This window comes from Rhinolophus sinicus, linkage group LG15, assembly GCF_036562045.2.
Source record: "Rhinolophus sinicus isolate RSC01 linkage group LG15, ASM3656204v1, whole genome shotgun sequence".
In the NCBI taxonomy this organism is placed as follows: Eukaryota; Metazoa; Chordata; class Mammalia; order Chiroptera; family Rhinolophidae; genus Rhinolophus; species Rhinolophus sinicus.
The window spans coordinates 15050678-15070327 of NC_133764.1; the positions used below are offsets into that span (position 1 = coordinate 15050678).

General features: G+C 50.9%; 1 protein-coding gene across 2 annotated transcripts in view; it reads left to right on the forward strand.

The window, feature by feature from the left end:
* Nucleotides 1-3215, forward strand: part of RTN4RL1 (reticulon 4 receptor like 1) — a 67754-nt gene extending 64539 nt beyond the window's left edge. For both annotated transcript variants that reach the window (XM_074319690.1, XM_019755525.2), the window contains exon 2: nucleotides 93-3215. In XM_074319690.1, coding sequence (XP_074175791.1) covers nucleotides 93-1417 — 1325 coding nt within the window. In that variant the 3' untranslated portion in view covers nucleotides 1418-3215. The remainder of the gene's footprint in view (nucleotides 1-92) is intronic.
* The last annotated feature ends 16435 nt before the right edge of the window (nucleotides 3216-19650 follow it).

Sequence of the window (19650 nt, forward strand, 5' to 3'; positions counted from 1 at the left end):
GCTGGTCTAGGAGGGTCCCGTGCAGTCTCTGCACGTCTCTATCTCCCGCCTCCTGGGCAGCCCCTGACCTGGCTGTGCTCTCTCCCCACCAGGGTGCTGTGTGGAACTTCTGCTGCTGCTGCTGGCCGGGGAGCTGCCGCTGGGCGGCGGCTGCCCGCGGGACTGCGTGTGCTATCCGGCACCCATGACGGTCAGCTGCCAGGCGCACAACTTCGCCGCCATCCCCGAGGGCATCCCGGAGGACAGCGAGCGGATCTTCCTGCAGAACAACCGCATCAGCGTCCTGCAGCAGGGCCACTTCAGCCCCGCGATGGTGACCCTGTGGATCTACTCCAACAATATCACCTTCATCCACCCCAATACCTTCGAGGGCTTCGTGCACCTGGAGGAGCTGGACCTCGGCGACAACCGGCAGCTGCGGACGCTGGCGCCGGAGACCTTCCAAGGCCTGGTGAAGCTCCACTCCCTCTACCTGTATAAGTGTGGGCTCAGCTCCCTGCCTGAGGGCATCTTCAGTGGCCTGCACAGCCTGCAGTACCTTTTCCTGCAGGACAACCACATTGAGTACCTGCAGGATGACATCTTTGTGGACCTGGTCAACCTCAGCCACCTGTTTCTCCACGGCAACAAGCTGTGGAGCCTGGGCCAGGACACCTTCCGGGGGCTGGTGAACCTGGACCGGCTGCTGCTGCACGAGAACCAGCTGCAGTGGGTCCACCACAAGGCGTTCCACGATCTCCACCGGCTCACCACCCTCTTCCTCTTCAACAACAGTCTCTCCGAGCTGCAGGGAGACTGCCTGGCGCCCCTGGGGGCCCTGGAATTCCTCCGCCTCAACGGGAATGCCTGGGACTGTGGCTGCCGGGCGCGCTCCCTGTGGGAATGGCTTCGGAGGTTCCGTGGCTCCAGCTCTGCTGTGCCCTGCGTGTCCCCCGAGCCGCGGCAGGGCCAGGACCTGAAGCTGCTGAGTGCCGAGGACTTCAGGAACTGCTCGGGGCCAGCGTCCCCGCACCAGATCAAGTCACACACGCTCACCACCACCGACAGGGCTGCCCGCAAGGAACACCATCCACCCCGTGGCCCCGCCAGGGACAAGGGCCACTCGCATGGCCATCTGCCTGGCTCCCGGATAGGCTCCCGGAAGCCAGGCAAGAACTGCACCAGCCATAGGAATCACAAGCAGGTCTGGAAGGCGGGGGCCGGGAAGCAGGCCCAGGAGCTGCAGGACTACGCCCCTGACTACCAGCACAAGTTCAGCTTTGGTATCATGCCCACAGCACGGCCCAAGAGGAAGGGCAAGTGTGCCCGCAGGACCCCCATCCTTGCCCCCAGTGGGGTGCAGCAGGCCTCCTCAGGCAGTTCTCTGGCGGCCTCCATTCTGGTCTGGATGCTTGGGCTGGCGGTCACACTCCGCTGAGGACCCAGGGCAGCAGCGCCCAGCATTGCCACATGTCCACCAAGGAACAGAATTTCTCTTCTTTTTTTTTTTTTACCAGTGGAGGATCTGCTGGGTTTCAGGCAGAGGCTGGTAAAGGCTTCGGCTGCTGTCTAGGCCCTGCCCGGTGGATTATAAACCCAAAGTGTACAGCCCCAAGTGGGAGGGGATTAGCACACCTCACCCCGCAGCCCCAGCCAGCCCCTGCCGAGCAGCCATGGACAGCAGCCATCCAGCAAGGCGGTTGACACTCGCAAAGTGAATCCTTCATAAACAACGATGGGACAGTGCCCCACAGGCGCCTGGCTCTGTGGAATCCTGGTCATTTGGAGAGGTTTGAAGCGCCTCCATCATTTTTGGAGGAAGCAGTACTCAGAGGAACAGACGAGGCTCACCCCAAAAGGCTGGGTCGACTAGCTGTCTGGGAGCACATATGCAGGCAGCCTTTTGGCTTTTGCCTGAGGCCACTTTGTCAACTTGCCCTGAATCCAACAGTTTGCCACCTTCAGTACCTCCCTCAGGGTGACACCTCTCATTACTGATGTCTCAGGCAACCCTGGCAGACCCAGCCCAGACCCTGGGCTCCAAGAACCAATTACCAAAGGAAAGATCATCAGAGGCTGAAATTCAGAACTTCATCATGTGCAACGAGGCTCTCCCAGGAGGTGCAGTTTTATAACTATGTCCTCTTATATATATACACACACACACTCTACATATATATATGTATAAATATATACGTACACAAAGGCACAGGTCCCCGCCCCACTCCCTTACCAAACTGTATGTCTTACCATGTTTATAAACTATACAGAAAACTATATCTGCTGAGCTAAGGATTGTATTGGTGATTTCTAGCAAGAAAAGAGTTAGAGAATTTTTGTCTAGGATCCCAACCTGCAGCAATCATCCCTCTGCAACCTGGGCTCGCCAGGGGCCTGGGGCAAATGGTTATGGGGAGGTTCAGGGAGAAGGGGAGGCAGCAAGAATCACTTCAGGGGACCAATATTCTTAGATAGTTAGAGCATCACCTCGTTTTTATACGCAGCATAAGCCCATTGCTGCCTGGGAACACCATCACCCCCACCATAGTAGCTGTTGGCATCAGGGTGAGAAGTGAGAAGCATCATGTTGGACCTCATGGAGCCAGGTCCTGGGGACAGGCTAGATGGAGAAGGGGAAGGAAGGAGCTTTGGGTTTCTTCGGCCATTGGGTGAGGCAGCCTTCACAGTGTTAGTTCAACAGGTTGGGCAATGTCGTCAGCCTAGCGTTTGCCAGCGGCAGTCTGGACAGGCCAGGGAGACTCTGGGCGTGATCCCAGGCCTCCATTACGGCTCAGCTGCAGAATTTTTTCTTGAGGCTCTTTGATAGGTGTCCTAGCAAGGGCCCTGGGTAGGGTGGCAGGAGGGAAAGTATCCGGTGGCCTTAGCAGAAGGGGAACAATGAGGGCATTTCAAGAACCATCTCAGGCACTTCTGCATTATGGAGGCCCCATCCCTCTTGGCCCTTCTGAAGATGCCCAGGGATGGGCAGCGGTCAGTGGGCCAGACTCAGGGGTCAGGAGCGGGGATGTGCAGGGAATGGAGCAGGCCAGCCCAGATAGGGCACAGGGGCTCCCGTCCAGGTTGGCCATGCTACTGGCTGGGGCCTGGGGAGGCACAATCTCCTTTACGCTTTGCACAAACCTGAATTCCCCACCAGAGAGGATGTGTGTGAGGAGCAAGAAACACTGAATCAATTAAAGAGAGAAAAATAATAAAAATTTTATCTTGGACAAGAATCCTGTTTCTCATTTCCTAACCCCGCATTCCTAAAGGAGTGGCAGATCCCAGGCTTTTGTAGGGTGGGCGAGCCTGGCAGGGCACAGCTCTGAGAACACAGTATGTTTGTTGGCAGGAGGAGCTTTATGGGGCAGGGGCATGCTGATTCACTGGGCTGCATGTGCACACACACACACACACACACACACACACACACATTCTCCATTCCGTGGTTCTTCCCTCACCCGCAGAGAACATGACTCACTTTCCACACTGGCGGTCCTGGGTCGGCACCATCTCTGTGACTCTCCCTGGAGCAGGCTAGCTCGCCTGTTCCCAAGGGCCTCACCAACAGCGGCTGAGCTGTTGATTCTTGGGGGCTTGAGGGTGGCTGGAAAGAAACTGTCAGCCCCTGAGGAGTTTCCAGGAGTCCAGGGACCGACCCAGACAGCAGTAGACAGGATCTGGAGGCTGCACCTGCCTCTCTGGTCTCAGAAAAAGGAGAAAGTTCCCAGAGAGAGAGGAGGGCTACGTTGTCAGGTTCTGGACAAAGCCACCTCTGTATATGGCTTAAGATGGGCACTCATGGGAATCGGGTGAGGGCAGAACAAATCGTCTTTAGCCTGCAGTTGTTCTCTGATGGCTTTCTGCTCCTACCCAAGCTGGTACCCAGGCTTGGTTCTCCCTTAGAACCTGAGGATGTTGTCTGGTTGTTCATTTCATTTCCAACTTTAGACAGTATAGCCCTCAGTGGGAAAATCAAGAGTCCAAGCACTTTATTAAATTTTTTAAAAAAGACTTAGTAAGTCCTGTAATATGGAAGGGAAATGTCAGAACGAGAAATGCTAATGTTTTATAAATGATCCACTTCTGTCAAGCGCAGTGCAGTCTCTGGTTGCTGACGGTTATTAGAGGCAAAGCAGAGGGGTCCTGGACTCCAGGTGTATTTTTAGCAGCTTTCTCTAAGAGGTGTGGGGGGGAAAGCAGTTTAATTGTGGATGACATCACTCATCACTCAGCTGCTCACATGCTACCCAGTTACGATGACACCATTGCCAAAAACATCAGATGCAGTTGACAAGTCAGGGGCTAAGGGGAGGCCCCTTTATTCACCTCCTAGGTGGTTCAGGGCCGGGAGATGTGGGTTTCTGCCCCTGGAATCCCGTCTTCCTCCCAGGGCTGAGGCCACTCCTTTGTTCCTGATGCAGTGAGCCCTACTGCCACTTTCATTCAGCACTTTTCCTAGGCCCAGGGAGGGAGTCATCTCTTCTGCCTCTGTCCCCTCGGGCCACACAGCCCTCCACTCTGGAAGGTGGCCTGCAGGAGGGTGGCCATTAGTGGTCTGAGTTTCTCCACACAACCACCTCCCATGATCCCTGAGCATGGCTGGCTCCCTATCTTTATTCAACAAGTGCTGATCAAGGGACTATGTGTGCCAGCCATTGGTCCAGGCTCTGAGGACATCAAGATGAGAAGATATGGCTCTCCTTAAGGAGCTCAGAGCCTACACATGGAAACAAGTATGGGATTGGTGAAACCAGTGTGGGATTGGTGCCTGTGTTAGTGCCCACCCCAACCCCTGCAGTGAGAAATTTGCCTGGGGTGGAGGCAGTCAGGGAGGGCTTCCAGGAGGAGATGACAGTCCATGGCTCTCAGAGGATTAAGTGGCCAGAGAAGAGTGTTAAGAGTATTCCAGGCAAAAGGCTGGAAGCATGCAATAGCACCGCGTTTGGGGTATCAGCAAAGAGCTGTGAGTTGAGGACTGGGAATGCTGTTTGGGAAGGCGTGGGAGGTGAGTCTGGAAAGGGGATGGCCCGGACTTGGACTCCACTCTGGAAGTGGAGGTGTGCCGCCCCTCGGGGCCCTCTTCCCTTCCCCTCACCCTGTGCACCTCTCCAAGCACGTGGTCCGCACCAGTGTCATGCTTGCCAATGTTCCTCAACAGTGGGTTTCATCATCGCAACTTGCCTCTTCTGCTCAGCCAGATCCTTCCCTTGTGCCAGCAAGCTGGAGCGCTCTCTGGAAATCTGCCTGGGCCAGAGTCCCAATTCCAGACACCTGCTGCTTCCAAGCTCGGAAAGTATCCCATAGTCGTTTTGTCTCCTACGCTCCCTGCTTTCCCATCCACGCAGGACTCAGCCCTCAGCCCCTCTCCTTGCTTCCAAGCATGGCTGCACAGCCACTCCCTCAGCCACCTCTACACGTGCCCACTCTAGCTGACTATCAGTGATCCCCAGAACCCTTTAAACTGCACCTCCTCCCTTTTCTCTCCTGCTAGGGCTGTTCATTACCAGGGAGCCAAGAATCCCATTTAGCAAATGTTTACTCGTCACCTAACTAATCACTCAGCACTCTGCCACCATGGCAAATGGGGTTCCAGAAGGCTTGTTGACAGGTTTGAGGGGGCGTGAGGAGGGCAAGAAGGTTTCTTGGAGGCTGAGCTGCAGGCCCCCATGTCAGAGAGAATGCATTTGCTGGGAGGGCTCCCTGGAGCTGGCTGGGAGCCTCGGGGCCTGGGGAGCTCCCAGCAAATCCTTCCTAGCATCGTCACCACCCACCCAGACTGTCTCCACTTCTGGGACCCAGCTCCTCAGGCCCCTGCTCAACACTGACCAAGAGGATGCCAGCCTTTCTCTGTGCACATTCTTTGATTGACGGGGGTGAGTATACACTCTGACGGGGTGCTGGTCAGCTTCCGCTGTTAAGCCTCCTGACCCAGCTGTGGTCACCTTCTGGTTGATCTCCTTCCAGCTTAGCTCTCTGGCCTCAGCTCCTTCTAAGTAGGAGTGTAGCCCATCAGCCATTACTCCATCCCCTGTCACCAATCCCCCATTCTCAGCTCATAATGGGCCAATTTTCTTTTACCTTCTGTCTACTTGGAAAATATCTCAAGAAGCTTTGATTGTGCATTAAAATAGCCTTTACAATTCTATGCTCAATATCTCTTTCTGCTCTTCAAATTGTCCCTTTTAACTCACAACTCTTTCGGTATAAATCTCCCGGTCTCCCCCTTTGCAGGCTGTTAATAAATACAAGCTCTAAAAAAATATACATAAACATCTATTGCTGGCTAAATAACTCACAGCACAATCAAAAAGCCAGGGTTAAAACGGAAGGCTGGGCACGATGCACGCCCACCCGTGCTTTCTTACGCAGGCTATCCTCGCCCGTCTCTTTGAAGGGGGCTGCCAGACTCAGGGCGGTTTATGGCTCTAAGAGTCACTGGGTGAAGGGACCAAGGATGCCCCAAGGGAGGAAGAGAAGAGAGTAGTTATAGTGCTGTGTCGACAGGCTCCCTCCAAGACGAACGAGGGAGGAGTAAGGACACAGGGGACCCCTGTGCAGGCAGTGGCTAATTCAAGTGGCATTTCAGTGGGCTGGTCCACAAGACCCCTTACCTCCAAAAGAAATGAGTCAGCCTTCTCTGAGATCCGGTACCAGCCTGCCCCGAGGGGGCCTGCCCCCCATCTTTCCCCTTTCAGCTCTTATTTCTCATTAGAGCCGTTAGTTTCTAAGCACCAGGAGGGTGGGGAAGGCTGTGCCTTTTGTGTCATGGATTTCTGTGTGGCAGCGTGCACACTAATGGCATGCCTGAACAGCAGAATTTGACATTGCTGCTGCAAAATGTGCTTGGGTCACAGTGCTTTCCAAATTGGCTGAGGCTCCACATCAACCCCTCCTCATTCACCCAGGCATCTCAGGGGGCTCCTGCCAGCGACAGCTTCTGCTGTTCCCACTCAGGGCCTCAGAAAAGAGAGAGGAAGCGAGAGATGTATTAAACTCTTCAATCTCTGTAAGTACCATTTCCCAGGAGACAGACTCTAAGGAAGAAGGAAATGCAAGTGCTCAGAACCTAAACAGGTGGAAGGCCTCTGAATCAACCGGCTCCATATTCACCCCTCTCCCAGCTTCAGGGACCAGGGGGCAAGACAATGGTGCCCTCTGAACGGCAGCTGACGGGAGATTGAGACGTCCAGTTGGTTGCTCATTGCTCCAGCCAGAGAGCGATGCAAGATACAATCACCACATAAACGTTCTCAGTGATGAGGGGCCACCAAGACAAACCCACAGAGGAAGAGCTGCAAGGGATGGGGTCAGGCGTGGACTGGATGGTCAAGGGAAGGTGGTGTCTGAGTGAAACCCTAGAGGACACACACATACAGTGTCACTCGGAGAGAGGAAGCACAGCCCTACAGTGCAGTCATGTAGCCAGAGAGTCAGAGGCAAGGAAAGATGCAGACAGACAGGAGAGCATGATAGGGAGAGAGCCATTGTGCACATATAGGCACACACATCACTCAGGCGCTGCTTCCCGTCACTGTGCCTTGTGCCGCCGAGTGTGGGACACTCCTGCAGTCCACAGATTCGATTGCCCATCATGTGCATGGCCCTGGCCAGGCCCTGGGATACTATGGTGAACGAGAGTGCCCATCCACAAGGAGCTCACCTTTCAGCCGAGAGCTGCCCCTTTATTTGATTACAATGGGGGTGGTCAGGAGAGGGTCAGAAGGGTCTGTCATGCAGACACCCCCCAGGGAGAGTGAAGAGTGGGGTGAGTCTTGCCCTCCCCTCATGCTGGTGACCCTCTGTCAGGGGCACCTGTGTGTGACAAGGGGCAGATTCTGGTCTGAGCCCTGGGCCTCAGCATTTCCTTCTGAGCCTTGAACCTGAAGGGGTTTGTCTAGCTCCCAGTGCAGTGGAGGCTCCAAGAGGCCTCGAACCCTTAATTCTCTGGCACTGGGTCCATGGGCATATGCCTCTTAGCTCTGAGTTCTGGGTCAGCTGGGCCACATTGCCATTCTCCTCCCCCAATCCCCCACCCCTGGCGCTCTGGGTCACATAGGTCTCCAAGGTGTTTTTGTTCTTTATCCCAGCGTCGAGCCTCAGAGGCCCTGAGGTCCCTGACCCTTGCCTTCCACCAGAGTCTCTCCCTGTTTGATCTGTGGCATTTAAAGTGCCATCAAGCGTCTGGCACGTTGCACGTCTAAGGTGCAGGCTCGTCTCAATGTCCACGGCAGCTCCCTTTCCAGGAACCACCCTCAGGCTCACTTCCCTGCCTTTGCCTCTGCCAGCCTTCATTAGTATCCATCAGGAAAGAGGCTCAGACCCACCCTGGCGGGTCCTATTTTGCTCTCAGCTCGACGCCCACAGAGGGAGACAGGTCAAGGACTGGGTGTTCTGGTTGGAGGTTGCTACAGGCACAGCTGCTGTGAACTCCTCATCTCCGAGCCACCCTTGATTCCAGGCCTGTCCTGATATGTCCTCCCCGTCACCCCACAAAACAATGTCCCCTCTTCTCAGCCTCACAAGTAATATCTACAGAGAAGTTCTCCCTGTAATCACTTCGGCTGCCTTACTAGTCTCTCTCTCCAACCCCACCAACCTCATGCTGGGCCTGACATTGGCCTCAGCCGCCCCAGCGTCCACCGACAGGAGCTGCAGGAACTGCCTCTCTGGCCCACTTCTTGGCCTTCTCGCTCGGAGACAGCTTCATTTCACAGAGTCGCTGACCCACTTCCACCCCTGGGACAGGCTTCAGCCAGCCCACGGCCCTATCTTCTTACAGTTCTTTCTTCCTCATCCATTTCATCTCCTAAGGTCAGTGATGAGTGAAAATGAAACAGCAACTTAGAACTGGGTAGTGTTTCAGATTTTTAAGGTCTCCTCGGAGACACACCTCATATCAAACTGGGAAGTGTCACCTCTGAGGAGATTTGATTACAATTCCCTTTATGCAGTGGAAGACATGGGTCTCCTGGTTATTCAAACTCAAGCTGCTGAATCCAAGATGGGGTTCTTCCCCAACACAGCCCTATGCTTCTATCCCCTGAGGGGGAGGGATCCAAACTCTTTGAACAGGCCCAGGCTCAGGCTGTCACTAGTGGCGACCCCCATCCCATGCAACCCATGCCTAAGAGTAGGACCACCCTGGGTGACCCAACTCTCCCTTCTCACCCCCAGGAATTTCAAGCTTAGAAGAATTGATTCGCAAAAGCCCGAGGGAGGAAGTCAGGAGCTTTTCCTAGAGGGTCTCTTTGCTTTCCTGACCCCCTAAGCTTTCCAAACTAGGTCACTGGAGTCCCCAACCTGGTGACTGAAGGAGCTGGCAGAGCCCCTGATCTCTGCCTTCCTGCCCACCGAGAACAGGTGTGCAGTAATGGGAAACTCACCACTGGCCAGGTTTGTTTCTCCAGTTTCTTGACAGCTGTAGCTGGGTCCTGGTTTCTGAACGGACCCCACATAAAGCACAATAGACTGCAGTGGTAAGGCAGGGAAAGAAGACCTGTTCCCCCCGCCTTACATCTGGCTTACAACTTGCACTTACATCTTGCAGGACACCATGAGGGGGAATTCCTTCCACCATGGGAAAGGGAGGCAGTGGGGCAACAGGCTAGTTGAAGTAAACAATCAGGCCTGTCAGCACATGGGGGTTCCCATGACCAAACATGACACGGGTATCTTCCCAGATGCCCCACTCAAGCAGCTGCATTTTTTTTTTTTTTTGGAATATTGGGGGACAGTGTGTTTCTCGAGGGCCCATCAGCTCCAAGTCGTTGTCCTTCAATCTAGTTGTGGAGGGCGCAGCTCAGCTCCAAGTCCAGTTGCCCTTTTCAATCTTTAGTTGCAGGGGGCGCAGCTCACCATCCCATGCGGGAGTTGAACCGGCGACCTTGTTGTTCAGAGCTCGCGCTTTAACCAACTGAGCCATCTGGTTGCCCCTTCACAACTCTTCCTGCTGCAAGCATTTCTGATCATTGATTTTTGGCCTTGCCTCAGAGCTTCCTGTGAAACTTGGGACTAGGCTGGGAATTTATATTTTCTTTTGGTTGTTTTTGTTCATTTGGAAAACTAACTTAAAACCGTCATAATAATTTTCAGTCAAATATGTCTGCTTTGCTTGTTTGGAGTATTTTCATGGTTTTTTACACTTTGTTTCCAATTTTAAATTGTCTAATAGCAAATTGGCTTTAAAAATGTAACAGACAACCACTTCTTCATGTATTAATTTATCATAAGTAATAGAACTTTTTACAATTTATCTTAGTAACATTTTTTTCCTTTAAAAAAAAATTTACTTGGAAATAATATAGGTTCATAAGAAGTCTGCCCACCGCATACAGACCAAAAAAAGAAAGAAAAAAAAATGGACAGGGAGGTGCCCTATACCCTATACCCCAGTTTTCCCCAGTGGTACCATCATGTTATTGTGCCTTTTCAAGTCTAAATTTATTTTCAGTTAATGGCATTCTCTTTACCTATTTAGGTAGAGTTTTCTTATGTTTAAATAACTTTGATAAGATAAAATAAAGCTTCCAACAGGAACAAAGACATGAATGGTCACACTTTTGCTTGGATATTTCTGAATGAAACATTAGGATTTTGAGTGTAAATTTATCATTGTACTAAGAAATGTTTGCCCAGACTGAGGGTTCTTAACCAGAGTTCATGCCAGAGTTGGGAGGAATAAGGGAGGAGTGTATCCACGAACCTCCCGGAATTTGATGCTTGGCCTTCCAGGAATGTATACGTTTCTAGAGAGAGCTTTCCCTCAGATCCTCAAAAATTTGGGTTAATAACTGCTGATGTAGACAGACTCACACTAATTAAATCCTAAGCTTTGCTGCACCTCCCCTCACTGACCCATAGGTGGCGCTCTGTCTTTGGGCTGACACCATTGGCTGTAAGGACAACATAGGCAGGAAAAGCTACAAAATCTGTGGTGGGAATAGTAATTTTTGACCAATTTGCCTGTGACCAAATTGTCGACCCCCACTCTCTCACACAAAAGAAATGGGGGTAAAAAAAGTATTGTCCATTGGCTGTAAGGACAACATAGGCAGGAAAAGCTACAAAATCTATGGTGGGAATAGTAATTTTTGATCAATTTGCCTGTGACCAAATTGTCTACCCCCCACTCTCTCACACAAAGGAAATGGGGGTGAAAAAAGGATTGAGAGACTAGCAGAAGAAGATGGCAACAGCATTTTATTAATAAACCCAGGCTCTCTGCTTCCTCTTCATTCCAAAATCTATGGCCACTGGCAGAAGCAAAGCTTTCCGGGAACAGTGGTTTCCAAATGCCAGTCTGAAGACCAGGGGAGTCTGTAATTGTGATTTTACTGATTTGCAATGAAACATTAATGTAGGGAGCTTTTCATTAAGCCAAATTTATTCAATGTAAAGATAATCCTTCTGAAATTGTGTCCCTATTTTTGGTTGGGAGAAGGAGACGGGTGCCCTAAAAGATCTTTTTTTTTTTTTTTAATGAACTGATATGGGTGCATAACAGCTTGTTGTTTCGCCATATCTCTAGTTGGCCAGATAAAATGTTGGCCACCCCAGCTCGGCCCTCCAAATTCTTTCTGGAATTTTATTGCTCTGGGGAATCCCAGACTCCGGGGACAGTGGTTTTGGAGGAGTTGGGCAGTGTGGTCCTCGCCTTACATCCTCCTGGCCTCAACCCCACCCCACCCAGGCTGAGGGGCCTACTTACCTATGCCAACCCCTTCACATCTTCATATGGCCTCCTTTCCCTTTATTACCTGATTCTCTGTTACTTGCAGGCAATTATCTGCAATAATTAGCTGATTATTCTTAAAGACAATTATACTTTTCCATCAGCAAACATTGATGTTCTTTTCCTGGGTCTTTTGATGAAGCTGGTATTAAGGAGACACTTTATTTACATAAAACCGAACGGTTCCTTTCTAGGAGTATATGGGTTCAACATTAAAGTTTTAAAATCTTAACTAAGGGGCTCATGCTTGGGACTGATGGTCAGGGTAGAAAAGGAGTTAGGAGGACTTTTTCCCTCTTGAAACAAGAGGAGATGCTTTAAAAGGTAAGATGCCCTGGGGAACTTGCACAATGTGCGCCCGCCCTTCCCAACCTAATGAGATCTAAAAGTATCAATGTGATGAGCTCAGCCTTGCAAGTAAAGTCATTCAGAAGTGCTGCCCTCGCTGCTGTGCCAGCCTCTTACTGACCACAGCTTCAATCTCCCCTCCCAGCCCCCCCTGGGGACCTCCAGAGCTAATCGCTTTAGGGAGCTTGATTGAAATGTGCTCCTCACCCTCACCTGCTCATAAAAGCTTTATCCTGGGCAAAGTCTGACCCAGGATGAATGGAGGCATCTTGCAAGTCAGGAGGCCAAAGGTGCTGGCTGAAGAAGCATCTAGGCTTACAGACATAACTCCATTATGGTGGTTGTTAAAAAGAGAGGGGAAAATAAAAATAAATAGAGGGGGAAAGCTACAATTTTATCTCCTCGCAAGTGCCCCTCTCTTTATAGTTTGGGCCCTACCTGGTGGCTATTTGTACTTGACTTGTCGTGGGCAAAACAACAGCTAGCGGCAGTTTCTTTCAAAGTTAGAAAAAAAATAAACCCCTAAAGTGTGCTCCTGCTGGGTTTATAAAGAGCTGTTTTCTTCCTGAGCTCTATGGCATGGCGGCTCTAATCTGAAATTTCTTTTTAATCATAGCAGGAGTCCCAATTAGCGTGTTGGGTAATCTTTCAAGTAGAACTGGGAGTTCCATGACCGTAGAGAGCAGAGGAAATATTACGTGTGAAGCCTCCAAGGAAGAGGGCAGAGAAGGCAGAGCCTTGGGCCTGTGCACACATGTGTGTGAATAAACATGTATTTGCAGGCTGGCTTCCCACTTACAAGACTGGGTGTGTGCAGCCGGATCCCTGGAACCCCAACTTTGGACCAGGACCAGAGCCAGAGCAAATGTGTGGAGTGTTACTTGTGGTGCAGGAACCACAACCTTGCCCCATCAGTGAGCCAGTGTGAAAACGCATAGTACACGTCCATGCACATACCTACCCTCTCCCCCTAAGAATATGGGATCGGGGGAACCAAGCTCTATTTCTAAAGCAGCGGGCACAGAATTTGGGGCATCCCTCTGCTCTCTGTGAGATGGGCTGCACCCCGACTCAGCTGGCACCAGGACCCAGCTCCGACCTGGAACTGCCAGTGACCTACTTTCCTTTGTTGTTGTTTTTGGAAGTGCTGATGTCAATGCAGAATTCAGCAGAGAGGCTGAGTGAGAAAAAAAGAGAGAGAAGGGGAAGGAGGAGAAGGGAGAGAATGAAGGGGAGGGATGGAAGTGGGGGCCAAGAGCGAGTCAGACAGTTATAAAGGTGCAGGTACCTGCCACAGTGCTAACCACGTACTATTCTGTGCCCACAGGCCTGCCCAGTGTAGCTGGGATCAGTCTGGGCCCTGCAGCTTTGGGCTGAGTAAACAGGGACCAGGCCTCCTACAGCTTCCTCTCTCCATCTGGGGACAAGTAACAGGCGGAGGTGATGCCCAGGCGGGCATGTCCAGATGTGTCTTCCTTGGGAGAAGGAGCTGCACAGGCTCCCCAGGTGCCTGGAGGTGCTGGGTTTGCACCAATCTGCCCTGCCACTGGTGAGAGACCAAGCCGGCCACCCTGCCGTGTGGGACTTGGTGCTGGCTCTCCACACTGGCTGGGGTTGGAGGAAATTGGCCTTTGGGGATGTGGAAGGCAGTTTCCTCTGTTCACCTGCTCCTTGGTAACGCACACGACAGAGCTCTGCAGGCACTCGCCTGCTGTCACCCCTCATTCTCAGGCACCCCAGGAGACCTGCAGGGTTTGGGATGAGGAGGCCCTGGACAGTCCACTGCAGATAAAGTCCAACGAGCTGCCCTTCTGGGTTCTGAAACTCATGCCTTCTTCATTGCCTGGCTTTCCCATCCTACAGTTAGGGTTGAATTCCAGACCAGGGATGACAAAAGCTCATGTACTTTCCACACCTTTGCAAACCTCACCTGCTGCAGGCTCCACTGCCTCAGCACGGCTGCTGAGCAGAACCCACGGCCGAAGCATCAGGCTACCTGACCTGGGCCGAGCCCTTCCTCATGATGCTCAGTCAACAGATTCCTGATGAGAAAACGATTCCAGATCCACATTTTCATGAAACCTAAGGCCATAAGCCTCATGATTCCACATACATAACGCATTTCCCCTTCCAACTTTTCATCTATGTGCCGAAGGGACTCCGTTCAGGTGGGGCTGGGGGCTGGGCTGGGTCAGATCCTCCCATCCTCCCTTGCTCGGCCCCTTGGCCCCCAGATAAGCACGGCACATGATTAAAGCCATTCTTTCCTGCTCCATAAGCTCATACATTTTTCAGGTAAAGAAATATACCGAGGAGACAAAGCCCTCATACGCTGAAATTAGCCCCCGAAAAATAGGTTACCTGACAATTACTTGCTTCTAAGTGGAGCATGATCTAGTGGCAGAAACACTGGATGGGCTGCTGGGACTGGCGCCTTCTACTCCCAACTTACTGCCTCTTAACCTCTCTCAGTCGCTTGGTTTTCAGAGAAGAGATAATAATTCTCTCCACCTCCCGCCCTCAGGAGGCGGGTGGGAGGCATAATGAATCAACTTCTGAGATGCTCTGAAGAGGCCAGGTTCAGGACGCTGTGTAAGTACACAGCCTCACCAGCCACCTCTCGAATCTACATGGAACTGATTTATTTACTTCCCATGAAAGAGACAACAACCATCATATTTACACTTCATGCTGCAGAAGGGACCCTCCCTCTCCCAGCAGCTCTCTTGCGTTAGGGATCACAACCTTCTCCCCTGGTTCACAATCTGTTGCCACAAAATGTGCTGCCCCCCACTGTACTCATGAGACCACAGCCGTCTCCATGGGAGAATGAGGAAATGGATTCCATGGGCAGAAGAGGCCTCCTTGGAAGTCAAAGTCTGCTGATAATTAAGACGTGAAGTAGAGGTGCATGAAAGGTAAATGGATGTTGTTTAAATGTGGCATCATTTAAGGAGGACCCTGGTGCGTGAGTTCTTCGTGACCACGCAGGGCCGCAGACTGGTGGCAGTCAGGCTGGCACAGGCACAGCACCTGCTGAGGAGTGGGCACGGGTCATGACCCACCTTACAGCTATCGCTGTTGGGGGAAGCACTGGATTTGCCCCTTCTTTTCTGACTTTTGACAACTCCTTTCATTTTTGGCAGCATTCAGTGCTTGGTCCTTTCACACAGACAGAAAACAATATTAAAAGGAGGCGGTGGAGGGGGGAGGGAGAAAGGAAAAAGGTTTACAAGGTTCTTATTAGTCCCGAGAATTAGAAAGCCTGCTGTTCCTCAGCATCCGAGCCTGGCTTGCAGAATCGCAATGGCCAGGTTTGACATTCTGTAGCGACAGGGTCCAATGTGAGAGTTCCTTGGTACCACTTGCCAGGAGGCAGGATGAATGTGTCCTGTCTCCTCAGAGCACAGCCCAGGGACCGATTCCCCAATACTGATGTGTGAGGGAGATGTCAACAGAGGTCCCCTAAAGAATGATGTCTCTATTTCCATGCTAATCCTGGCTACACAGAGAAGAAACGTGTCTTTCTGAAAAGCCGGATGGACCACCGTAGCTCAAATAAATATACCCAGGGGTTCAGGGGTTCTCCCAGGAGAGGGCAGGGGGCTGGATTGGGGGCTGCATTAGGTGGGCTGGAGTAATAGCCTCCTTAATCCTCCAGACCTCTGGCAGGCTGATCTGCAACTTTTGGAAAACAGATGCTGCTTGCCTCATGCTTGTCTCCAAAGGAATGTCACTGCGGGGTCTTCCAGCTTATCTCCCTAGTGCTTTTGATATTAAAACCCCTAAACTCCTTAACTAAAAACTTTGCTGAGGGAATCATACCCACTGAGGTGCAGAAGGTGGTGCCAACTCTCTCATTAAAGTGTTTTTCAACATGAAAACTCACTGCCAACGACAATGGGCATTTGGCCGCTGCCAGTTCAGAATAAGATGCTGAAGAAAGGAGAGGAAAACAAACAACTGTGTCCAGGTCAAAACAGATTAAATTTATGACTGGCAGACTGTGGCAGAAAGCTGTTTATTGCATGCTTGATGCTACTTTTTCTTTTTAGGTGATTTTCGAAAATGTTCTTCCTGTGGGTGATACGGTGTTTTTCTGTTTTTGCGTGGGGCATGGGCTTGTGCTGGTGGCCTGTGTGCCTTCGTGCTGTGGTGCAGATGTTATTAAGAAATAAAACCCCAGCCACTAAGAAGATGACACAATTGTACGTGATGCAGAACAGAGCAGACACCAGGAAGCATTTGGGGACAGAGAAGAGTGAGTACTGTGCTGAGGAGCCTAACAGAACAACCCAGGAGCAAGGGATCCCAGTGGTTCATGGAATACAGTGGAAACAGTGAGCCCATGGCTCCCCTCACTGACCCAGCTGAAAAAGCATGAGAGAATTCAAGATGGCAGAACAGCCGTATTTGTTTCTTAGGGCTGCTGAAACAAATAACCACAACTGGGTGGCTGACAATCACCAACATTTATTCTCTCTGGTTCTGGAAGCCACAAATCTGAAATCACGGCATTGATAGGATTGTTTTCTTCTGGAGGTAGAGACAGAATCTCTTCCACACCTTTCTCTTATTTTCTGGTAGCTAGCCTTGGTGTTCCTTGGTTTGTGAAAGCATCACTCCAATCTCTGCTTCTGTCTTCACAATTAACTTCTCTATGTTTCCTCTCCACTCTTCTCCCCACCCTACCTTCTCCCCTCCCCTCCCCTCTCCTCTCCTCTCTTCTTTTCTCAGGACACTTGTCATTGGATTTTGGGTCCACCCTAATTCAAGAAGATCTCATCTCAAGATCCTTAACATAATTGCAACTGCAAAGACCTTCTTGCCAAATAAAGTCACATTTACATGTTCTGTTTGACCTTTCTTTTGGGGAGTCACCATTCAACTCACTATGACAGCCAAAACCATCTGGAGAACTGCTCCCAGGGCAATGCCTTCTCCCGTTGGACCCTCTGCCTGCCCTTGAGGCACCTGTGATTTTGGCCCTGTAACAAAGCCATGGGGACACTGAACCTTTCCTTAAAGCCAGGCCCACACCTTTCAAAAACATTTCCCCATCTCAGAGTGTCACTCAGCCCTGAGGACCTTCTCTCTGCCGAGCACCTGGCCTACAAGGCATCTCAGGCCAAACACTGAAGCCAGAATGTTCTTCCTCAGGTTGGTCTTCACCCAAAGCTCTGAGCTGCAATGGCCGAGCACAGGGCTCCTCTCCTTCAGGGGCTCTGCAAATGTTTACAAGTCTTTTCTTAATGGAAAAGGGGTGGAAGCTCATTATGTTCTAAAGTGACCTAGTATGTCATTGGTCACGCTGATAATTAGAAAACACTTTCTTGGGTTGGGTCAAAACTGACTTATTTGTAATGCCAGCCACCCACTATCCCAAACTGGCCTTTGAGAGTTCTAGAAATGAAGATCACCACTGGGCTCCCAGAAACTGCCTCATTTTAATAAACTGAGGGGATGAAAATATCCCCCCAGAGGTCACAGGGCACTGGCAGCTGGGCCAGACCAACCAAAGGAATTTCAGTCCTTCCACAAGCTTGGATAGCAAGCATCACTGTGATTTTTTTTTTGTTTGTTTTAAGTGTATAAGAGTCCCAGTTGCTCCATATACTTGGTATGGTCAGCCTTTTTTTTTTTTTAAAGATTTTATTGGGGAAGGAGAACAGGACTTTATTGGGGAACAGTGTGTACTTCCAGGACTTTTTTCCAAGTCAAGTTGTTGTCCTTTCGATCTTAGCTGTGGAGGGTGCAGCTCAGCTTCAAGTTGTCCTTTCACTCTTAGTTGTGGAGGGCGCAGCTCAGCTCCAGGTCCAGTTGCCATTGCTAGTTGCAGGGCGCGCAGCCCACCATCCCTTGCGGGAGTCCAACTGGCAACCTTGTGGATGAGAGGACAGGCTCCAACCAACTGAGCCATCTGGGAGCTCAGCGGCAGCTCAGCTCAAGGTGCTGTGTTCAATTTTAGTTTCAGGGGGTGCAGCCCACCATCCCTTGCGGGACTTAAGGAGTTGAACTGGCAACCTTGTGGTTGAGAGCCCACTGGCCCATGTGGGAATTGAACCAGCAACTTTCGGAGTTAGGAGCATGGAGCTCTAACCGCCTGAGCCACCTGGCCGGCCCTCCCTGTGATTTTTAAATTAAGCCTACTATATGTTAGATGCTTTATGTATATTATTTCTAATTTTCATAACAGGCCCGAAAGGCATGCATTAGCATCTGTGCTTTATACATGAGGGGATGAATTCTGAAGTCAGATAAGTGGAAGATGTGGGATTTGAACCCACATCTGTCTGTCCACAGAGTCCTCACATTGTCTCTCCTCCACACTGACTCTCTCATGGGTGAAGGATCAGTCCGCTTCTTGTGCCTGACGGCTGGAAAGGATGCAAGTCCTCAAGGGAGGGTGAGGATGAAGCAGAAACTCCAGCTGCACATCTAAACCAAGCAATAATGTTTTATTTCAATTTCCCTGAACATATAGTAGAGTTACACTCAGGAGAAACAAAAACAAAAACAAAAAAACTCAACTGGTGCTCGAGAAATATCAAGTATTGCATTTCAGTGGACATGTACAGAACAATTACAAGGTTGAACATCTCCAAACAGATGCAAACCTTTACCAGAGGCACATCACTAAGATTTGGAAAGAGCAGCTCAGTGCCAGCCCAGCTGATTTTTCTAGAGTATAAGTGCTGTTACCTCCAAAGTCTGGTTCACCCAGAGGAGAACACATAATTATTCCTTGCACACTTATGGAAAGTATGCTTTCTCTTTCCCACATATCATTGCATTTGATTCTTACTTCCACCCTATAAGGTGGGGGGCAGATGTTACCCTCACTGCAAAGGTAAGGACAACAGGAGGTGATGTGAGTTGCCCCGTGGGAGACCCCGGGGGGGGGGGGAGGCAGGACAGCAATCAGGTCCCCTTTTTCTTTACTATCCTCCTTGTAGGAGCCCTACTGTCCCTTTGCGAGTTTCAGAGTCCCAGGTTAACAATTCAACATCCCACCAAAGAGTTGGGGTAGGGGAAGGAAGGATGGGAGAGGGAGAGAAGGACCAAGGCAAGGCCCAGGAAGAGGAGCTGTGGTCACTAAAACCATGGTGGGGTCCAGTCAGAGACTTGATTACAGCTTCCACTAGGAACTCGGAGATGAGCAAGAATGCCCAAGCTCCTTCAAGGAGATAGGGCCAGAAGTCTTGAAATTAAATGTTCTTCCCACTTGCAAGAGCTTTACCTTGGGACCATGAGATTGCCCTAGGCAATGACAGTGTCAGCCCGGGAGAGGCTGGCAGTACCATGTCCCCTCTGGTGTGCCTGTAACCAGAAGAGATCTTAGATGCAGGCGGGTTCTCCAAGGTCATATTGTCTAACGAATGAAGGTGAACAGCCAAACAGAGAAAGAAAGGGCACTGAACTTTACTGTGCTACCACTTAGCTTCTAAGTAAATACTTTGGGGATTGCCTCACTGGGTCTCAAATGCCAGGAGTCCCAGTGACCAACAAGTTGATGGCAGCTGACAGGCCGTCAGAATACATGAGCGGACCCATGCTTCCTTCTGAGGGTCAGACTGGTCTTTGCCTGT